Below are 19,653 nucleotides of genomic sequence, written 5' to 3' on the forward strand. Positions count from 1 at the left end.
GATGACACTTATGGTTAATCGGATTTTCTTCGTCTCCTTCGTCAAAGGAAAATCGGATTTTTCCAAGGAAAATCGGGGTGGGTGGGATTGAAATTATATGAGTTGAATGGGTGCATTTGTTCAAAAAAGTCAAAAAATGTGACATGTAATTCTCACGTGATTTTCAAAAAAATGAAAAAAACTCTCTTCTTTTCATCCATCCCAGCTTATTGTATTAGATGAGTATGTTGTAGATTATCTCTATTTCCTTTGCTAAAAGAGGAATAATCATCAATCAGTTATGTTCAAACTTCGGAGCATCGGGGTTTTCTTTTCAAAATCCATTTTTGATTTTTATGTCATCTCTATATTCCACACTTTCTGATTTTCCTTATAATATATTTTCTGTTTATTTGTTAGTTTTTTTATTTTTCATATCTTCCAACCGCAGGCCACTGTTATAGATCTTGACAATGTCAGTGAATTGTCTAGTTCACGGTATTTTCTTTGATGTGATTAGTTGGAGATTCTCTTTTCTCTACAGAATCTCCAACTAATCCGTTCCTTCGTTGCGTTGACATTGAATTGGTTTCAAGCCTTTGCCACAACAAGGGAGCACTGGTCTGCATCGATGGCACTTTCGCGAGTCCCGTCAACCAGAAGGCCTTAGCTGTTGGTGCAGATATTGTACTGCATTCTGTGACCAAATACATCGCAGGTCATAATGCTGTCTTGGAAGGATTCAGCGATGCGGATTGGAATACTTTGTCACATGATTCCAAGGCTACCACAAGTTATGTATTTACTATTGGTGGTGGTGCGGTCTCTTGGAGATCTAAGAAACAAACAATAATAGCTCAATCTACTATGGAATCAGAACTAATTGCTCTAACCTCTGCTTGTGAAGAAGCTACTTGGTTAAAGAATTTTCTAACTGACATACCTATTTGGGATAGACATGTGTTTGCAGTTTTGATTCATTGCGACAGCATAACAACCATTGGAAGAGTACATAACAAGTACTATAATGGAAAGTTGCGACAGATCCGAAGAAAGCACAGTACTGTGAGAGAGTTGATATCCAATGACGCAGTCACCGTTGATTTTGTAAGATCAGGTGATAACTTAGCAGATCCCTTAACTAAGGCCTTATCAAGGGAGAAAATTTGCATTACATCTAGGGGATGAGACTTAAGCTCATTAATGTGTAATTACCTATGATGGATACCCAATCTAGGGACTGGAGATCCCAAGAACTAGATTTTCAATGGGAAAAACGAGTCATGGTGAAATTGGTGGACAATTATGTTAAATATGAGTTTATCTCGAAGTCCATCCCTATGGTGTAACCCAACATGATATCCTGAAGCTTTGTGAGGTTGAGTATTTTACTTTTAATGAGATCTATAACTCATATGAGTGGGATGTCTAGGCTACAAGAGCATCCTTGATAGACTCACCGACATGTTTGCTAGGAAGTGGGCCGCTTCCAAAGAGAATGTGGGCTTAATTCTCTTTTTCTTACATGGATACCGGGATTGGCACATGGCCGTAATGTGTAAGCTTGGAAGAACCAATAGAATGCATTAGCTTTATGTCCCCAAGGGTTGTAGTTCAAGACATAGTCACTTCAACTCCTGGCAGTTAGAATACACTTATACTAAGTAAAGGTTTAAGACATAGTCAACTTTATTATGCGTGTTGCTTCGCTGGTTGCCCAACACAAGTTATATTTTATTTTTAATCGTTTTTTATTAAAATAAGTGGGGGATTGTTGGTATTTTAATACAAAAGTGGCATTGTAGGTACCACTTTGGTTTTGGAAAATGAGTTTACTCACTTCCTTCACAAAAGCGAATAGTCCCGTATTGGAAAGTGGAGAAAAGCTTCATATGTTTATATAGTTTTTCACTTCTTTAGTTTTGTGAATGAGAAGAGGAGAAAGGGGGCCTACGCGCATGAGCCACCAAGTGGACCCGGTGGGCTTTTGGCTATACCACACGCGCGCCGCCCGGCCCGGCTAGGCTGCGTGTGTGAGTCAAGGTTTTTCCTTCCCCTGCATTTTAATTTTTGTTTCTGTCCGTATAACTTACCTTTACCTTCGCCGTTATTGATTAGGTAAGCTGGCGTACCTGGGTAGCCGGCTTATTGGAATGCCGATTAACTGGGTAAAAAAATGCCGCTGTTATTTTATGAATAACTGCGCCGTTCCTGAACGTTGGGATGCGACATCTGTAACGTCTTTTGAATGGCTCTTTTTTTAAAGAGCGTCTTTATTCCATTAAAGGGTGTGTCGAACAGACATGTTTTGTTCTATAAAGAGAAGGCTCTTTCTGTTTTTTTTATACAACAACAGAACGAAAAGCTACTGTTTTCTTCTTGTTTTTCTTATCTTACTGTGAACAGAGATTTCTTTCTTCTTTTATTTTACGTATTTTTTTTTGGGCGATTGGATTGTTTGGGTGGTTCGTGCAGTTCTTGGAGATCGACGGTGCATACAGGCTGTTGTATTCTGGAGGTGATTGCGGCCTCATCTTGCCGCATCGGAAAAGGTTTTAATAACATTGTTCGTTTGTTTTTTTTGTTCCTCAACAAAAATCTGGTAAGCCGTATTATTCTCTAAATCCACAACAAGTTATACATCTTGTTAACCATGCATTGGCCTATTTTCTTTTGGCATGCTTGGACCCGCTATTAGGATCCCCATATGGACTTGCTATAAGCATCCCCATATGACATACTGAGTGTTAGCTCACTCTATTGTTACATTTTTATAGATCCTGAGAGCTGATCTTGCGCAGGATAGAGGAGCATCTGTGCGGACTAGTTAGGACCGTTGAGTCATAGTTCGTCTTTAATTTCCTTAGAGATTCAGTGAGTAGTTTTGATAGACATAGGAACCTTGTATTGGTCTTTTAACTTTTATTAAATTTATGGGTAGGGAGTGAGATGACACTTATGGTTAATCGGATTTTCTTCGTCTCCTTCGTCAAAGGAAAATCGGATTTTTCCAAAGTTTTTCTCAGCACTCATGGAAAGAAAGTAAGCTTTGCTCCTCCTCTGATCTATTTGCACTATTTCACTAATTTCGGGTGCGATAATTTGGGAGATGGGAAATCCGGATCCGGATTCGTAAAGAATTCAGAGAAAATTGGCACATTAACAACTCAATTTTGAAAACTAGCACACTAGAAGTGCTATTGGAAAAGGAGCAAATCGTTCACATAATCACATTAACCTTCTCCGCAACTCAATTTTCATAATAGAATCATTTATTTTTCTGAATTGTTTTTTTTACCCCGCAACTCAGTTGATGCTGAATGACTCTTAGAAGACTATATAAACCTTTCCTGAGATTGTGTGTCCCTTGCTTCAAACGCCACAGAAGAACAAAGATTTGTTTTGTTTTTGGCAGCTCCTTTCCGGCAAAACCAAGATGACAGAATTCAAATTAACGGGCAAAAATAGGCGTAAAAACTGAGCAGAATTCAAATTAACGGCCTCTTTATTTCCAGGTGAAATAACAAACAAGTATCAGTCTCTGACTTGGACTGTTATCTTAAACAAAACAAATTGATTCATAACAATCCCAGTTGGAACTGGATTGTTGATGCAAAAAGAGAACAAATCAACTTAACAGTCCCTTTTGGAACTGGGTTGTCGATTCAAAAAGAGAAAAAAATTCGACTCTAACAATCGGTTGAGCACTAAACTTGTTGATGCTGACATCGTTCCTCATGCGGTTAAGATGGATGGGAGGGAAAGGAATTTGGGTCTGCAAAACCCTGCCGGAGGAGGCGGTGCCTCTGTGGGGGGATGATCCTTCGTAATCGACATTCAAAACCTGCTGGTGCATATCCACGAACACTTGGAGACAGCCAAGAGCATGCCTGAAATGGCGATTTTCGACAGCAAATTTGTAGAGTGAAATCGCTTAAAATCCCATCACACGTAGTTTACATTTCTTTCTTCGAATTGAACCTATTTTCTACAACTTCAATTCGTAAACGAACTGTTTTCGTTAGATGAGTTCTTGATAGCACAGGATATAAGAGTGGAAACCAGTAGGAAATTCATCAATGAAGTGTTTCCACATGATACCAGGATGTTAAACATAAGTAAATCATAAACAAAACATATAAGACTAAGAGATAAGGAGAGAATGCCTTTATAATGAATAATTTACCTCCAAGCATGGAATAACTTTAGACAAATAAAAATTATTAAAAGGTTATTTCAATGATAAACTAAATCAACCTAGCCGTTAGGCCATCTTCTTTCTCAATGTCCAAACCCTCAGGTTCTTCAGGGATTTGCTTCTTTTCACCATACATACAAAATAGCACAAGTTGGAAAAATCCTATTGGCATGCTGAAGAGATTAGGACCCTGTAAACAAATCAAAAATTTGTTAGCTATAGAAAAGAATATTAATAATAAATGTTTTGGTTTATTGTTTCATTATACGAACCGCGACGAAAAAATCAGCACCTAACAGTCCATATGTCCCCCACAATACACTGGAGATGAACATGAGCAATGATAAATTGAATGGCATGAACTCCACACTCTTGGTTTGTATCACTCGCTTCTGCAATTGTACATTCATTTCAATGATTTTTATTCATGTGTCAAGGACAATAAAGCTTAAAAGTAAGTAAACAAATTCAAAAACCACAGAAGATAATCAAACAATTTGAATAAAATCAAAACAAGTTAAACTAATATTCATATCATGGCCAACAATACGAATACATTGTATTCACATACACCAGTGGAATAATTTCTTAAATCTTAAGATATTTTAACTTGACGAAAAAGAAAAGACTGAAAAAAATGAATTTCTCATAATTTCGCACCAATATAATAAAATGTAATAGACTTATATTTATTAAATTTTTAAAGGATTGAATTTAGAAGCACATGAGAAGATTAATCTTGAATGAGATTAAATTCTGTGTAGTCAGTAGATAATAACATAACACTCTAAACTTGTACCCTTTTCTATTGGAGAACACACACACATATGGGGGTGATGTATCTGAGGGATACTTCAGAGTTCAGACAGCTTATCTGAGCTATCGAGTGTAAATAGCCATCAGCCATGTTGTTTGTAGATAGGGTAATTGTAGGAAGTCATCTCTATCGGATCATGCTGACGCTTGACTTGTGGAGGTTTAAAATGGACGGCAATAAAATGGGTGCATTTTGTACCTCTGTAGATTGAATGGTTAGGATGATCCTATGGAGATGATTTCTCACCTTATCTATGTTCGGTTTTATGGAATGAATGGTTTAGATGAGTCAAACAGCATGGGTGATAAGCTATTTATAGTGGCTTGCTCTGGTAAGCTTATCTAGGGTACCTCCGATCTATAGAGGTACCTCCCCAAAAATCATTTACATATAGATCAGAGGGTTAGGATCATCCAATGAAAATGATTTTTGAGGCACAACCTATTTACCTTGTGGCCCAACAAATGGACGGTTTGGATCATCGTACGAAGTGGACCACAACGTACATTTTAAAAATCACCTGTTTGCACGGCCACCCAATGGTTCTAGAGATGTTTTGATGCAACATCTCCATCGTTACATTTGATGCGACGCTTGGCTCTAGCACAACGGAGTTGGAGACTTGGTGAAATTTTGAACTTTTGCAACGATGACATGATGGGCACGGTCACCGAGGCCCAATAGAATGTCACCATGTGGAGGGGGGCCGGTCTCGTCTTACTCTCCGGTGACTAAAACGCCAGAAGTTTCCCCACAAATGAAAAATGTCTAAGGGAGGGGGGTATTTCTGTCACAAATTAAACGAAGTTCAAATTGGAAAGGTCTTTTAGTAGGAAACCCAATGAATTGAATTAGGGTTTCCAATTCAATTCAATCCAAATTAGGACTCTAAAGGTCCGTTACGCTAAACAAAAGAGCTAAGGAATGAAACTATAAAAAGAAAGAGAACTCACCACAACCACAAGAGGAGAGGCTTGCATAATCACTGTTGAGACTACTCCCACCGATCCCACCAGTACCTTCCGACTTTGATGATCATGCAAAGCCAAAGTTGAGACTAGTGCAGTGACACATGACACCACAATCACAGGAAATAACATCAAAGAAACCCGTTTCTGCAATCCCATAACACTTTCTTAGATATACATACACAGGAAGTAACATCAAATCATGAGGTAAACTGGTGGGCCCAAATAATGCATGGGTTTGAGTGGACTTGGTGGGACCCACCCTGTCAAACATCATGCAAAATGGTGGGCCCCACCCTATATATGCAGTGATTTAAATGGATATAGTTGGCCCACTCATGGTGTAAAATGGTGGATCCTATCATATTCACCGGTTTGGGTAGAGATGGTGAGCCCTACCATATGACGTGAGGTGTAAAATGGTGGGCCTCACGCCCTCACCCGTGCTATGCATGACTAAACAGAGTAGTTGTAAATACACTAGAGAGGTGGCCCAGGGAAGAAAAGGGGGCGAATATAACACTTCTCTTATAGATGTGTACATGAGAAATACTATGTCAAACAGGAGAAATTATATGGTGCCCGACCGTCAAGTAGCGTGATGTTGGTACTTCAAAAGTACCACCCTGAATATTTGATCCAACAGCAGCCTCTTAAAAAGTGGGCTGCTGTTGGATCAAATATCAAGGGCGGTACTTTTTTGACGCTACTTGATGGTCGGGCATCATATAAAATCTTGTCAAACATAACTACACATGAATACACGAAATTAATTCCTAGAGGATAGTTGCAGTAGGGCACGACCTCATTGCAATCTCCAATTCATGTATTCATGGATATCATATTTAAACACATGAATACATTAATCCAATTAGACAAGCTTAACATTACATACTATGCCCCATCTTGGGCTAATCCTGACCACATCTGATGAGTACACCCTTATATCTCCAACGGCTCAAAAAAGCATACAAACTGGGCAACCCTGGTACCTACTAACATGTAATTTTTCATTGAAGATGAACAATTGCGTCAAAAAAAAAGGTGGCCCAGTGCCCGAGGCTCCCACCATTGCGGGGTCTGCGGAGGGCTAGATGTACGTAGTCTTATCCCTGCTTTGTAGAGAGGCTGTTTCCGTAACTCGAACCCATGACTACCAGGTCACAATGGGACAACCTTACTGTTGCGCCAAGGCTCACCATCTAACAATTGCGTCAAACGTTCAACAAAAAAAATTAATTGGATGCTATGACTTTCCAATTTGCATGATTTTTTAGCCATAAAATTCAACACAGCTGACGGTCAAGATGAATTGAAGATGTTCAACAAGCTGTACCCAAAGGATACAGTGTAAAGTATTAGAGAATATCTGACTATTGGGTTGTGTTGGAACTTGGATGATTAGGTAGTTAGTATAGATAAGACAAGTTGTTTAGATTAGGATTCTCTTGATCTTATCCTTATCATCTTATGTTATCGGTAAGTGCTTATTTAAGAACATGATAGTGTTAATCAAATCCATCCAACTTCAGCAGAAATCTCAGATTCTATATAAAGATCTTACCTTTTTTTTTGCCGGAGCTAACCAGAAATAAATAAGGATGAAAATGATCTGTATGAGAGCCCCAGTGCTGTTGATGAGGGCTAAAGGTAAATTTTCCCAGCCGATGCTTACTACTGGGAAACCGTACCAGCCGTAAGCAAGACAACCAAACAGAGTAGCAACGTATGGGAAGCATGAAAATTCCTCAATGCTTCTGTTCATGATAATCCTTCTAAATGTAAACCTGTTAAGAGAGGAACAGGTGTAATGTTAGAATACGTAATTCAAACTATGAAGTAGTGGCCTCACACTTGTGAATTTTATCTCTTAGCTATTCTAGAAGTTTTTAGTAGTTATCTTTCTTTTGTTATTATCTGGAATTCTTTTCTAAAGCTATTTTAGAGGTAGGAGAGTCAGTCAGGTGAAGTTGTTTTAGGTAGAGTTTAACTAGAATCGTGAAAGGTGCAAAAATGTGTGAATGTTGCACTCGAGTTTTTATTTAAAGACCATTGTAGTTATTTGTGGTGAAGATGAATGCAGAAATAAAAAAATACAAAATTTATTCTCTTTCTCTAGAAAAGGCTTCTTCCTGTGTTATGTATTTTTATTCTTAAAATTCAACAAAGTGGTATCAGAGCAAAATGCTAGAGTTAGTGCCCTAAAAGCAAGTACATTTCGTATATCTTGTCACATTAAAATTTATTACTTGAAATATTTCATGGCATCTAATGGGTAATAAATGATTGAATATGTGTGATGTGCTTGTTATTCGTGAAATATTCCATGACATCTAATGGGTAATAAATGATTGAATATGTGTAATGTGCTTGTTATTCATCACATATTCGTCCTTAGGCAGCAAAGTAGGAATACCGTGCTCAAGGATTCACAGATCCTAAGGAGCATGGAGATATGGTATACCGGTTCTTTGCATACCTTAAAAGTTCTTAGTTGAGGTCGAGATTGGACATCTCCTCCTGTACACAACCAGTACCAGTCTTGTCTACATGCATGTGCCGTGAAGTGACTTATCTCAGTTACTTGGGTAGCAGACCCTTAGCAAGAAGAGTGGGTGAAATAATTGGGATTGCGCACTGAAGAGGATCACACTAGAATGATCTATGGACAGGAGTTAGTAAGTCTATTCTACTAGATAGGACCCTTTACATATCCTTAGACCTGAGAGGTCATATTGGTTTGTGGGCCCGGCCTTGATTCTTAGCCTATCTAACGTAGTCCTTCTAGAGATCACTAGAGGGTAGTACTAGAGTCTTGGACAAGCCCACGAGGCTAATAATGACACCCGACATGGAATTCTCCGCCCCAACTACGGGGATATCATCTAAAGTTTCGGTCAGAACATTAGGCCTATAAAATAGCTTGGCCAAACGGATTTGATAAATGGTTTATCAAAGGTTTTATTAAAACACTTGATTGTTTTTTAAATAATTTTGCAAATGCTTTTGCGGACCCTAACTTCTTGACTGGAAGGTATACCATGAGTGGGCCCAAAGGGTAGTAGTTGTCCACCCCCTATAGGACTCAACTCAGTAGATGTGGAATGGAGAAGGGACTTGAACATATTAGATGTGATTAGGGGTATGATGATTTGACGGTCATCTTCAGGATTATGTCTCAATGGAGGCCGCTAATCCAATGCAATTGTAGTTGTTATCTACGGAGCAAGATCGCAGTGGGACCCATCATTGGGTTCTGCAAGATCGGCCGTCGAATTCCTGTAATGATCCCACTCACAACTAATGACCCATTTATATCCTTTGGATAAGGGTCCCGCATTTATTAGATTGAACGGTCAGACTAGATTCGTCGCATTTGATGTGAGGAAAAAGATTTACGTAGTTCCTTTGGTATGTACACACCGTATGACACATTTGGCATACCTGAAGAGTTAATTGTTAACTTAGGGGTATTTTGAGAATTTTACAATATATAGATGGAGCTTTTATCCCATTGAATGGGAGGAAATGATTTTATTTAATTACAAAAATTAAATAACAAGTGTGTCTTTAGCTTATCGACTCGTTTTACTAAAATAGACATAACTTTCTAACATCTTAGCTAAAATAGACATAACTTTCGAAAATAGACACTGCTCATTTTGAACAACTTTGTAGTTTATGACTTTTACAGAATCGGCTATCTAATAGTAAAAAAATAAAGTCGGAAATTGGCCAGCAGCTTTGTAGTGGGAAAGTGGAAAAAGAGAGATTGTATGAGAGATTTTAGGAGTTTTTTTAAAATTTGATTCGAGCCAATTGGGAATCTAGTCCTTCCGTGCAATCTAGTAAATGTGGGACCCTTATCCAAAGGATATAAATGGATCATAATCCCTATCCACGTGGGTTGTATTAGCAAAGGAGTCTAAGGGATAAATCCCAAGTGTTTTGAAACTCTAAAACACGTGAGTGTTAGAGGTGTGGAAAGACACAAACTCTTGTGATCTGAAATCTATAAATATGGATTGCGTTTGATGGGAACAATACTCATACATTATAGCTAAAGTTCCATCATAAAGAGGGTCCCTAATCTGAGAGGAAAACTTGTGCCTGTGATTCCATCGATCGAGCCATAAGGTCTTCTCAAGATTAGAAGATATCTCTTCTCTTGTTTGTGCGCAGTGGTTCGTGTTCGTGTTCATGGATCACAAAGCTTAGAGGATTCTTGATCTTGTTTCTAATTGCCATTGCCGGAGGTAAGTTCCACATTAATTTGGTTCAATAAAGTCTTATAGTTGGTATCAATTGAAAACTTTATTTAATTCTAAATTAATGCAGAACATACCTCCGGTCATGGCGATTAGATTTGAAGATCACGTATCCCTCAAATTTTGGCAAACCACGAACATGAACATGATCTCCGTTGCACACGAACAAGAGAAGAGAGATCTTCTAATCTATAGAAGACCTAAAGGCTCGATCGATCATAGGCACATTTTCCTCTCAGATTAGGGACCCTCTCTTTAGATGGAACTTTACTATAAACGTATGTGTGTTGTTTCCATCAAACACAACACATATTTATAGAATTCGGATCACAAGAGTTTGTGTCCTTCCACAACTCTAACAGTCACGTGTTTTAGAGTTTCAAAATAGTTGGGACTTATCCCTAAGATTCCTTTGTGAAATATAACACACATGTTCAGAGTGTAAAATGGTGTTATCACTTTTCAGAAAGACGTTCAAATTAATATCAAAGATTTCCAATTAAATCTTGTTTCTATTTAATGAAAAAGATAAAAAGCTAGTTTTCTGAATTAGCTAGTTTTAAGGAGAATTAATTGGAAACTTTAAAAGAAGTAAGCAAAAACTATATAAACACATATGAGAATGTTTTCTACAGTTTTTTTGTTGAAAAAAACGTTCTTCCCTCCTTGGGAGAACATCCAAAATTTCTCGTATCTTCTCTCTCTTCTAGTTCTTTGCTTTCTGGTTCAATATCTTTGCAAAACCAAAAGCTCCATCAAGAAAAATTAAATTTTCATCCAACAGTGCTGATATAGATCACTACATATATTTGAAGAAAAGTTCTTCAACTTCCCTTCTTCAATTTGAAGGGATCCATCAGTTCAACTTACGGGTCCGCGGCGATGAGATTGATCATGGCCGTTCGAGGAGTGGATCAAGCAGAGGCTATTATTGTGAATAGCAATTCAAACCTTTTATTTTATTTAAATCACCATCAGATCATCAAGACCCTAGGATCCTGAATTAACGGGCGAAATCGACGATAAATTTTTTGTTTTACGCGATTTGTAGTTCCGCTACGCGTAGCGATTTCGCCTTGGGGTTACAACCTTTCCAACACAAGAAAGGCCATTTTCAACAAAGTAGAGAGCCTTGAGACGGTTTTAAGAGAAGGAAACAAGCACGGTTTCGATAAATTTGCATCATGCCGTGTAATATATACTAATTCTACAATTCATTCTCAGCAAAGTGTTCATTTATTTCAAGGTGATAATTAATTATCAGTTTTGATCTATCAAAATTAAGATCTTTTCTAAACTTTTGATTTGTGGAAATTGGTAAAGAATGGGTAAGATGATTTTGCAGAACATGAAAGATTGACTACAATTAACACAAAAAAATGAATTGAAGGAGAAGTAAAAGAATGATGCAACTCATTCAACAAGCTATGGGTAGGATTATGATTGCAACATCATCAAAAGAAGCATAGGTTTTGCTTCAAAAAGAATATCAAGGTACTTCAAAGGTAATCTTAGTAAAGTTAGAAACCCTTCATCGTAATTTTGTTTGTGAAAAAACTCTGAGACATTTTCTCAAGAGTTAGTTTTATTGTGAATCAAATAAGGACATATGAAAAAAATTAGATGGTCAAAAAATTATTAAAAATATGTTAAGAAGTCTTTCTTGTAAATATGATCATGTAGCTGCTGCATAGAAGAGACCAAGGAGTTATCTAAATATTTTACAAATGCATTCATGCGTTTTGTTGGGCTCTAAGTTTTTGTTTTTTAAATAATACATACCCCTACGTAGGGGCACCATATAATGGTTATTTATTATCAAATTTATTGGGCCTAAATTTTTCAAAGATCCAAACCGTTCATTTGTTAAGCAGTCCCCCAAAAATTATCTCTACGGGATGATTCCAACCCTTCGATGTGCTATATATTGTCTTATGTTTAAAGATTGGATGGATAGAATCATCCTTTGGAGATGAATTTTGGGGGAAAGCTTGATTACATCGGGGGCCCAACAAATGAATGGTTTGGATCTTCACAAGAAGTTAGTGTAAGTGCTTTTTTTGTTTTTGAAAAAAATACGATGTATGCAGAGTCCGCACATAGGTTACATTTTAAAGAGAAATTATATGATGGGCGGCCGTTTAAACTCGTATTTTTAAAAAAGTAGGGTATGCCCTGCTCCATAGGATGATCTAAACCGTCCATTTGTTGGGCAACAATGTGAATAGGCTGTGTCCCAAAAATCATTTCCATAGGATGATCCTAACCCTCCGATCTATTGTACTTTTCATAATGTGCAACCCATCTATAGATTGGTAGGTTGGGATCATCCTATGAAAATGATTTTTGGGGCACAGCCTATTCACGTTGTGGCCCAACAAATGGATGGTTCGATCATCTTATGGAGTGGGACGTGCCGTACTTTTAGAAAAAGTATGGGTTTGTACAGCCACCCATCATAAAAGGGAAGTGATATATTGGCCTCTCTTTTTTACTTGGGACAGCCCCCTCTAGTGTATTTATGACTTCTGTTTTTAGGGGTGCAACTTGGGTCGGGTTTAACCAGAACTCGAAGGGTTCAACCTGATTTTTGGGTGGGTTGGGTTGAATTTTTTCGGGTTGGGTTTGGTTGTGGGTTGGCCATTTATAACCTGACTAAAATCAGGTTGGGTTGGGTTGGGGTATCGTCAACCCGACCCGACTCAGTGTGAAATTTAAACAGGAAGGATATTCATCACTGTTGATATTGAGAAGGCGATGCAAGATGGAAAAGTAAGCTTCATAATGGTTGATACTTGGTGTATTATATATTTAGACACACCCACTGACCTGTGTACTGTTTCTAAAATTTTGAATTACAAAATGCCACTTGCACTCTCAGTAGTGTTCAATCTACATTTATGCACCTAATTTCTGACTTTCTATATTGGATCCATTAGTGTCTTAACTAGAAACTAGGGCATCACCATATATTTTGACCCTTCATTTCTGACTTTTAATATTGGATTCATTACTGTCTTAATTAGATGAATTATATGACATCCATGCATATTTTCTGAGGAAAAATACTGCCAACAGAAGTACAAGTGGGTCCAACATATTTAGATGGTCTAAACACGATTCAATATGGAAATTGGGTCGGGTTGAGGAAATTGTTCCTCGGATTGGGTCGGTTGAACCCCGCCGGGTTGGAATTCGGGTTGGGTCGTTAGGTTGGAAAAATGGGTTCCTCGGGTTGGGTCGGGTTGAGTTGGCAACAACCCGACCCAACCCACCCGAGCTGCACCCCTATCTGTGTTATGCTAGAGGGGGCTGTCCCAGGCAAAAATGGGGGCGAATATATCATTTCCCCATCTAAATCATTTAGTTGTTGGGCCAGATAGATAGATAGATAGATAGAAAGTGTGTGGGTGTGAGATGAGAACGAGCTATACTGGTGTAGGCTTAAAACCCGGTAAAAAGGGGCGCATAGGTTCTCGCAGGCGGCAAATCTATCATTGCCCTTTATCATATTCTAATCAGAAATATAATAATCGGCTAGAAGAAGCTTATATCTGAATTCCCTTGTGTTGATATTGCCAAACCTCTTCTATTTTCCATATTTTCTATTTTACAAATCACAACAAGCTCTATCAGCATCTACTTGGATAAAATTAAAATGCAGAGGTAGTTCATCCTAACAACAACTCACTGACATCTAAAGCCAAAAAAAAGGAAGGAATGAACAAAACTTCATGAGTTCTTCTACTTACACTGGAACAAGATACCGTAGAAGAGAAACTATATCTCCCAGTACGCCGAAAGCCAATCGCAGAGTCTCTGCCATGGTTCCACGGGAGACTCTTTAAAATGTTACTTTGTTCAAGTTGTTCTTGAAAAATTCTTTTTTGTTGTCTACTTTATATTTAGTGCCCTGTCCTCTCCATTATTATCAGGTGGTTGAGAGTAGCCTCTTTTCAAATGCTTATCTGGCTATCTGCCATTCTTCTTGTTAGAATATATGAGATTTCACTGTTGGATAATCTTAGTTGTAGATTAGGTAAGTTGGTTAAATAAGGTAACCTAGGTAGATTAAACAAACTCGATTGAATTAGAAATTAGACTAGATTAGAATGTACCATTCTCATCTCTTTCCATAGTTATCTTGATTTCATTCGTTTATCATGGAAGTGCTCTATATAAGCACACATCGATTCTCTTGTAAAAGCATCAAAGAATTAGTGAAATTACTAAACTTTTGACTACTCCTGCCTTCATCTTGAACTCTATTGTTACTTTCAGAATGTAATTAATATGTCCCATGGTTTTAAATTTCGGCGGATTTGGATTTCGGTTGAGACCAAAACCGAAACATACTGAAAACGAAACTTCCGAAATGTACAATATTTCAGCCAAAAATTAAGCTAAAATTTCAATAAAATAATTTACTTTTTTATTGTTTTACAGAATTTCATCCTAAATTTCGGCCCAAAAAAACTGACATTCCAACACTTTTTACCGAATTTCAGCAGACACCAACTTTGGAGGCAGTAAAAAGATTATTTTGTTTTATTCTCGACCAAATTTTGTTTTACTATATTTATTTCTTTTTAGAGGCCTCTCCTGTCCACTAACCAATATATGGTTGTTGAGACTCTAGAGTAGTTTGTTTTCATATATAGCTATCCACCATTCTTCTCTGACATGCCTCTTCCGAAGACTGGATCTCCATTATTACTTAAAGAAAAGTACGGATTGGGGGCACATGGGCACATTCGAGGAATTACGGATTTTGCTTACCTTTTAAAACTAGCAACAAATGAGGGTGATTCTTCATAATTGGGTGAAAAAAAAGACCCTAATACCCTTATGACATCAATAGAAATATCCTTTTTCATTACTGCCCATTAAATTGGCGCGCTTCACAAGGCTTCTTTTGGTTCTTCTGAATGTGTATTTGAACCGACAGAACCTTGGTTTCGTTTCTGTCTTGGCCGTCGGAAATAACTAGAGACGGGTGGATGCTTGACACGTGTCGAAAAACTTTTTGGAAAGCTGGCACCTTTATATGGAACGGTGGCGTCTTCTAATAATACCACCTCTCCGCCGGCCTACCCCTTGATATTCCGGCGGTGTACTTCTTAATCCGGCAGCGTACTCTAGAATCCGGCAGTGTATTCGATAGTTTGGCGGCGTACTCGATACGTTTGGAACACATGTTTGAACCCAGAAAATTCAGAAGCGTACTCGATATTCCCGCGGCGTGCTCTAGAATCTGCCGGCGTACCCATTATTTCCGCCGGCGTACTCTTGAATTCCGCCGGCGTACACCCTATTTCCTATTTCCGCTTACACCCTATTTATGCTGGCGTACCCCTTAATATTCCGGCGGCATACTCTATATTCTCACGGCGTACTTGATATCTTTGAACGATGGGTGTTTCGTCTACTTGATATTCCGACGGCGTACTCTAGAATCCAGCAGCGTTCTCAGCCAAAAGAGACGTGAGAAATAATAAAATATTCAATAACGTCGTCGTTTTAAGCCAAAAAAGACATATTCAACAACATTACCGTTATAAGCCAAAAGAGAAGTGAAAAGATTCTAAGCCAAAAGAGACGTATTCAATAACGTTACCATTCTAAGCCAAAAGAGAAGTGAGAAAAGATTCTAATCCAAAAGAGACGTATTCAAAAACTTTACCATTCTAAACCAAAAGAGAAGTGAGGAGCAAAAGAGAAGTGAAAAGATTCTAAGCCAAAAGAGACGTATTCAATAACGTTACTGTTCTAAGCCAAAAGAGAAGTGAGAAAAGATAATCATTGACTTTGGGTTGCCAACGTTTCAAAAAGTTTTCCAACACGTGTCAAGCATCCATCTGTCTCTAGTTATTTCTGACGGCCAAGATAGAAACGAACCCAAGGTTCTGTCGGTTCAAGTACACATTCAAACGAATCAAAAGAAGCCTCGTGAAGCGTGCCAATTTAATAGGCAGTAATGGAAAAGGAGGACTCTCTTGATGTCAGAAGGGTATCAGGGTCTTTTTACCACCCGATTTTGAAGAATCACCCGTCTTTGATGCTAATTTTAAAAGGTACCCGAAATCAGTAGCATTCCGTAATTTTGTCTTACTTTTTGAGTGTTTGTCTGTCCAACCAACCAAGGAAAGATTTTGACAAGCCCCATTCTCTCTTAATTGTGTGCAATGATTAGGTACTGCTGCATCGGCAAAGTCTATATCATGTTAGGTTTTCCTCGAGCAGGAAGCCACAATAAAAAAAAGAAGGGAGATGATATTTTCACCCTCCTGCATTATGTGCACACCCCCCTTATAACCTGATTTCACATGAAAAGTGGGCAACTTTATGTCAAATCACATTATATGGGGGTGTGCAAGTACTGCAGGGAGGGGTGAAAATATCATCACCCTAAAAAAAACATTCCGAATAATTTCCATTTCTCTGATGAGAAAAAGCTTTAAAAATATTTTATGCTAAAAACCTCTTTTTTCTGAAAGTAGATATTCGGTTGGGGTCCAATTGAATGCTAAGAAAATGTCAAAAATGCCCCTATGTTAGGAATAAATTTTGAATAAATTTCTACCAAACTCGACTAACAGGAGATGGAAGAATAACAACCTTAATCTTATCTTACATGAGAGCCTTTTTCCATACATCCCATCCCCATGAAAACAAATAAATTGAATTTGTTTCTCGATCCATCTACCTGCTTTAAATCATTAATGATTCAATTGGAAAAGGAACATGGATTTCTCTTATGTCTTATGATGATCAAATTTAGTCATTAAAGGAAAACTTATTTCGACAGATCCCAACCAAAGTCGATCCATATAACACCCCAAAACGAGCCCTTGGCTGCGCATGTGAGTGCCGCTCAACTGAAAACAACTCACGGATATGCAAGGCAGTAGTAACCAGCAACCACATTTTCTAACTATCTCCATTAACAAATAAGTAAACAATATATCCATAGTATCTATCTTTAAATCTCTAAACTAATAACTAACAACCATTTAAATTATCTCAACCGCTCCCAACAAAATAATGAAACTATTACAAGGTTCTATTCAGTACTCACGAAAGTGGATCCTCGGCAGTTCAAGGCATGCCTAGAAAAATATAAGGCCAACGCATAACATATATGCAATGAAAGAGGTAATTCGAAAATCTTCATTATATATAAAAAATAATGAATCCAATGCTCATGAGACCCTTGCTTCCTCGAGCCGAGCGAAGCAAGAAACACAATAATGAATGACCATGCACCAACACCATCTGGGTACCCAAGTTACGGAACATCGGTCCCCAATATTCATATACGTAGGGTATACTGCCCATGCCTCTCGGGCACACCCAAAGCAACCCAGGTATACCCGCATGCCTCTAGGGCACGCCAAAAGAAACCTGTGAATATTGCAATCCAGAGATACTGAGGTATATCGTTCATTTCTCTAGAGCACGCCCAAAACATCCCACCTATCGGAGATATCTAGATACTGAGGTATATCACCCATGCCTCTAGGGCACGTCCAAAGCAACCCGAGTATCATATACATAAACACAACACAATCCCATGCATCACACAGCATGACATGAAACCCACATACATCATTATGCAATAAAATTAACGGTGTCAATTATGGCTCGGGCTCGGAAGCTCGCTCGAGCTTGGCTCGAATCCTTAACGAGCCGAGCCGAGCCCGAGCTAGTGGCTCGGCTCGTTAAGGATTTTATATATATATATATACACACACTAAAAGGGTTGTCCAGGGAGTGAAAGGGGGAGACAAGATTGTGGACCCCGATCCGAGGACGGCGAGGGAACGGGTCCCTAACACCCTCTCTGGATCTCCACAACGTGAAGAAGAGCTCTACCAAGGAACTCTCGAAACTGTTGCCACCTTCACAGCATAGCATGAGTGGCGATATAAAAGGAAAGAGATACATCCTGATCCGGAGCCAGGGCTCGAAACCAAGATATATCTAGAAATAACTCAGAGTCGCCATCCATGGATGCGCTATGGAACCAAAACAAATGCTCTGTTTGCAATGGATAACCAGAGATACAAAAGGTCCGTGCCTGATGACGAATGAAGAAGGTCTGAAGAGCGCCCCCAATTCGCCCGAGTGTGAACACTTGGTCTCTTATGCCATTTATTATTAACCTCGAAGAGTTTTGGGCAAAAATCATGTGAAATGGGAACAATCCTCAGGAGTCGTCTATCTAAGCATGCATTTCCTGAGAATAGAAATAATAAGCACACAAAAAATAAATGGAAGAGGTGCCACCTAAATATTGCTAGGTTATGAGTGACATACCTAACTGGTGTCTAAGTTCTGGTGGGCAAACACATGCATGCTACAGCTAAAGGTATAAGGTCTGCGTATGAAAGTAAGAAAACATAGCGAAATATACAATAACAACACAACAAATCCTAAAACTCTAAACGATTTAGCCCAAGTCCTCGGATGGTCTGGTATTCATCCAAAGAAGCCTACGTATCCCCGCCTCCACGAGAATCAAGGCAACGTAGTTCTTCGCACCTATTCTAAGCTATGATGCCTAAGACACCTAGACCTCTATCCTAGACTCGATCTAAAAGACCAGACCAGGCTGTATTTCCTAAGAAAAACAAAGGGATTACTAACTCATCCTAGACCTAGTGTAGACACCCCATTTTGACCGACCCCATTTTTTTCCCATAGATGAATAAATTCCCAAAGTTGAAAAATGCCCATTTACAAGTTATTGCTAAAAGCCTTTCTGAAGCGCGAGTGACCCCTGAGCTCGGCAAATTGGCCCAAGTCGCACCCCAACCCATGGTCTTGCGTTTAATCCGAGCTTAATATAAAGAAATGCAGGTGGATCAGATGCGTAGGAGTGCCCTGCAAGTGAATTAAAGAAGAGAAAGTGTACCCTGTTTTCTACCCCCCCTGCTAGAATAAAAAGATGTTTGTAAATGGATTAGGGAGGGCTGTCCAGAGCAAGGAAAGGGGGGTCAAGTATATCATTTCCCTTTGGTCTGTTTTGCCCAGCCGCCCCCCCTTGTGCAAAGGAGTAGTTATAAATGCATTAGGAGGTGGCTGTCCTAGGGAAATGGAGGGGGGTGTATGAGTATATCGTTTCCCTTAAAAGGGAAAGGAATTAGGGTTCGAGAGAAAAGGGATTTTCTGAGAAAAAGAGAGCCGCAGGAGAGAGTGGAGAAAAGGGATTTGAAACCGCCACAACTCCCTCTTCTCCGGCCAGCTACTTCCGACCACCATCCTCTTCTTCTTCATTTCTTCCTCTTACATCCAAACCCTCCCAAGCTGCTGGCCGCACAAACCCATTTCATTTTTATTTTTATTTTTTCCTTTCAAACCCACCAGATTCCGGTTGGCCACCATTAAATCCGGCCATCTCCCTCATCTATCCGGCCAGCC

The 19,653-nt window shown here is 38.8% G+C and overlaps 1 protein-coding gene across 1 annotated transcript; it reads right to left on the bottom strand.

The window, feature by feature from the left end:
- Positions 1 to 4,124: 4,124 nt before the first annotated feature.
- Positions 4,125 to 14,178, bottom strand: LOC143858187 (bidirectional sugar transporter SWEET3b-like). Its single transcript, XM_077368826.1, has 5 exons — positions 13,983 to 14,178; positions 7,527 to 7,749; positions 5,948 to 6,109; positions 4,450 to 4,569; positions 4,125 to 4,367 (listed from the first exon to the last, which is right to left on the bottom strand). Exons 1-5 carry the CDS (start codon positions 14,054 to 14,056, stop codon positions 4,227 to 4,229), a joined length of 720 nt encoding a protein of 239 aa, XP_077224941.1. The 5' UTR covers positions 14,057 to 14,178; the 3' UTR covers positions 4,125 to 4,226.
- Between the last annotated feature and the right edge of the window lie 5,475 nt (positions 14,179 to 19,653).

The sequence above is a fragment of the Tasmannia lanceolata genome, unplaced genomic scaffold, assembly GCF_043159265.1.
Source record: "Tasmannia lanceolata isolate RefF3 unplaced genomic scaffold, GAP_Taslan_0.1 ptg000025l, whole genome shotgun sequence".
Classification (NCBI taxonomy): Eukaryota; Viridiplantae; Streptophyta; class Magnoliopsida; order Canellales; family Winteraceae; genus Tasmannia; species Tasmannia lanceolata.

Bases quoted from the DNA above. Each gene is read 5' to 3' on its own strand.
- LOC143858187 (XM_077368826.1), bottom strand. From the start codon at position 14,056: ATGGCAGAGACTCTGCGATTGGCTTTCGGCGTACTGGGAGATATAGTT. The intron at 4,570-5,947 runs GTGAGTTCTCTT...GTACAATTGCAG, and splicing joins CCTCTCCTCTTGTGGTTGTG to AAGCGAGTGATACAAACCAA. The intron at 4,368-4,449 runs GTTCGTATAATG...ATTTGTTTACAG, and splicing joins GTGCTGATTTTTTCGTCGCG to GGTCCTAATCTCTTCAGCAT.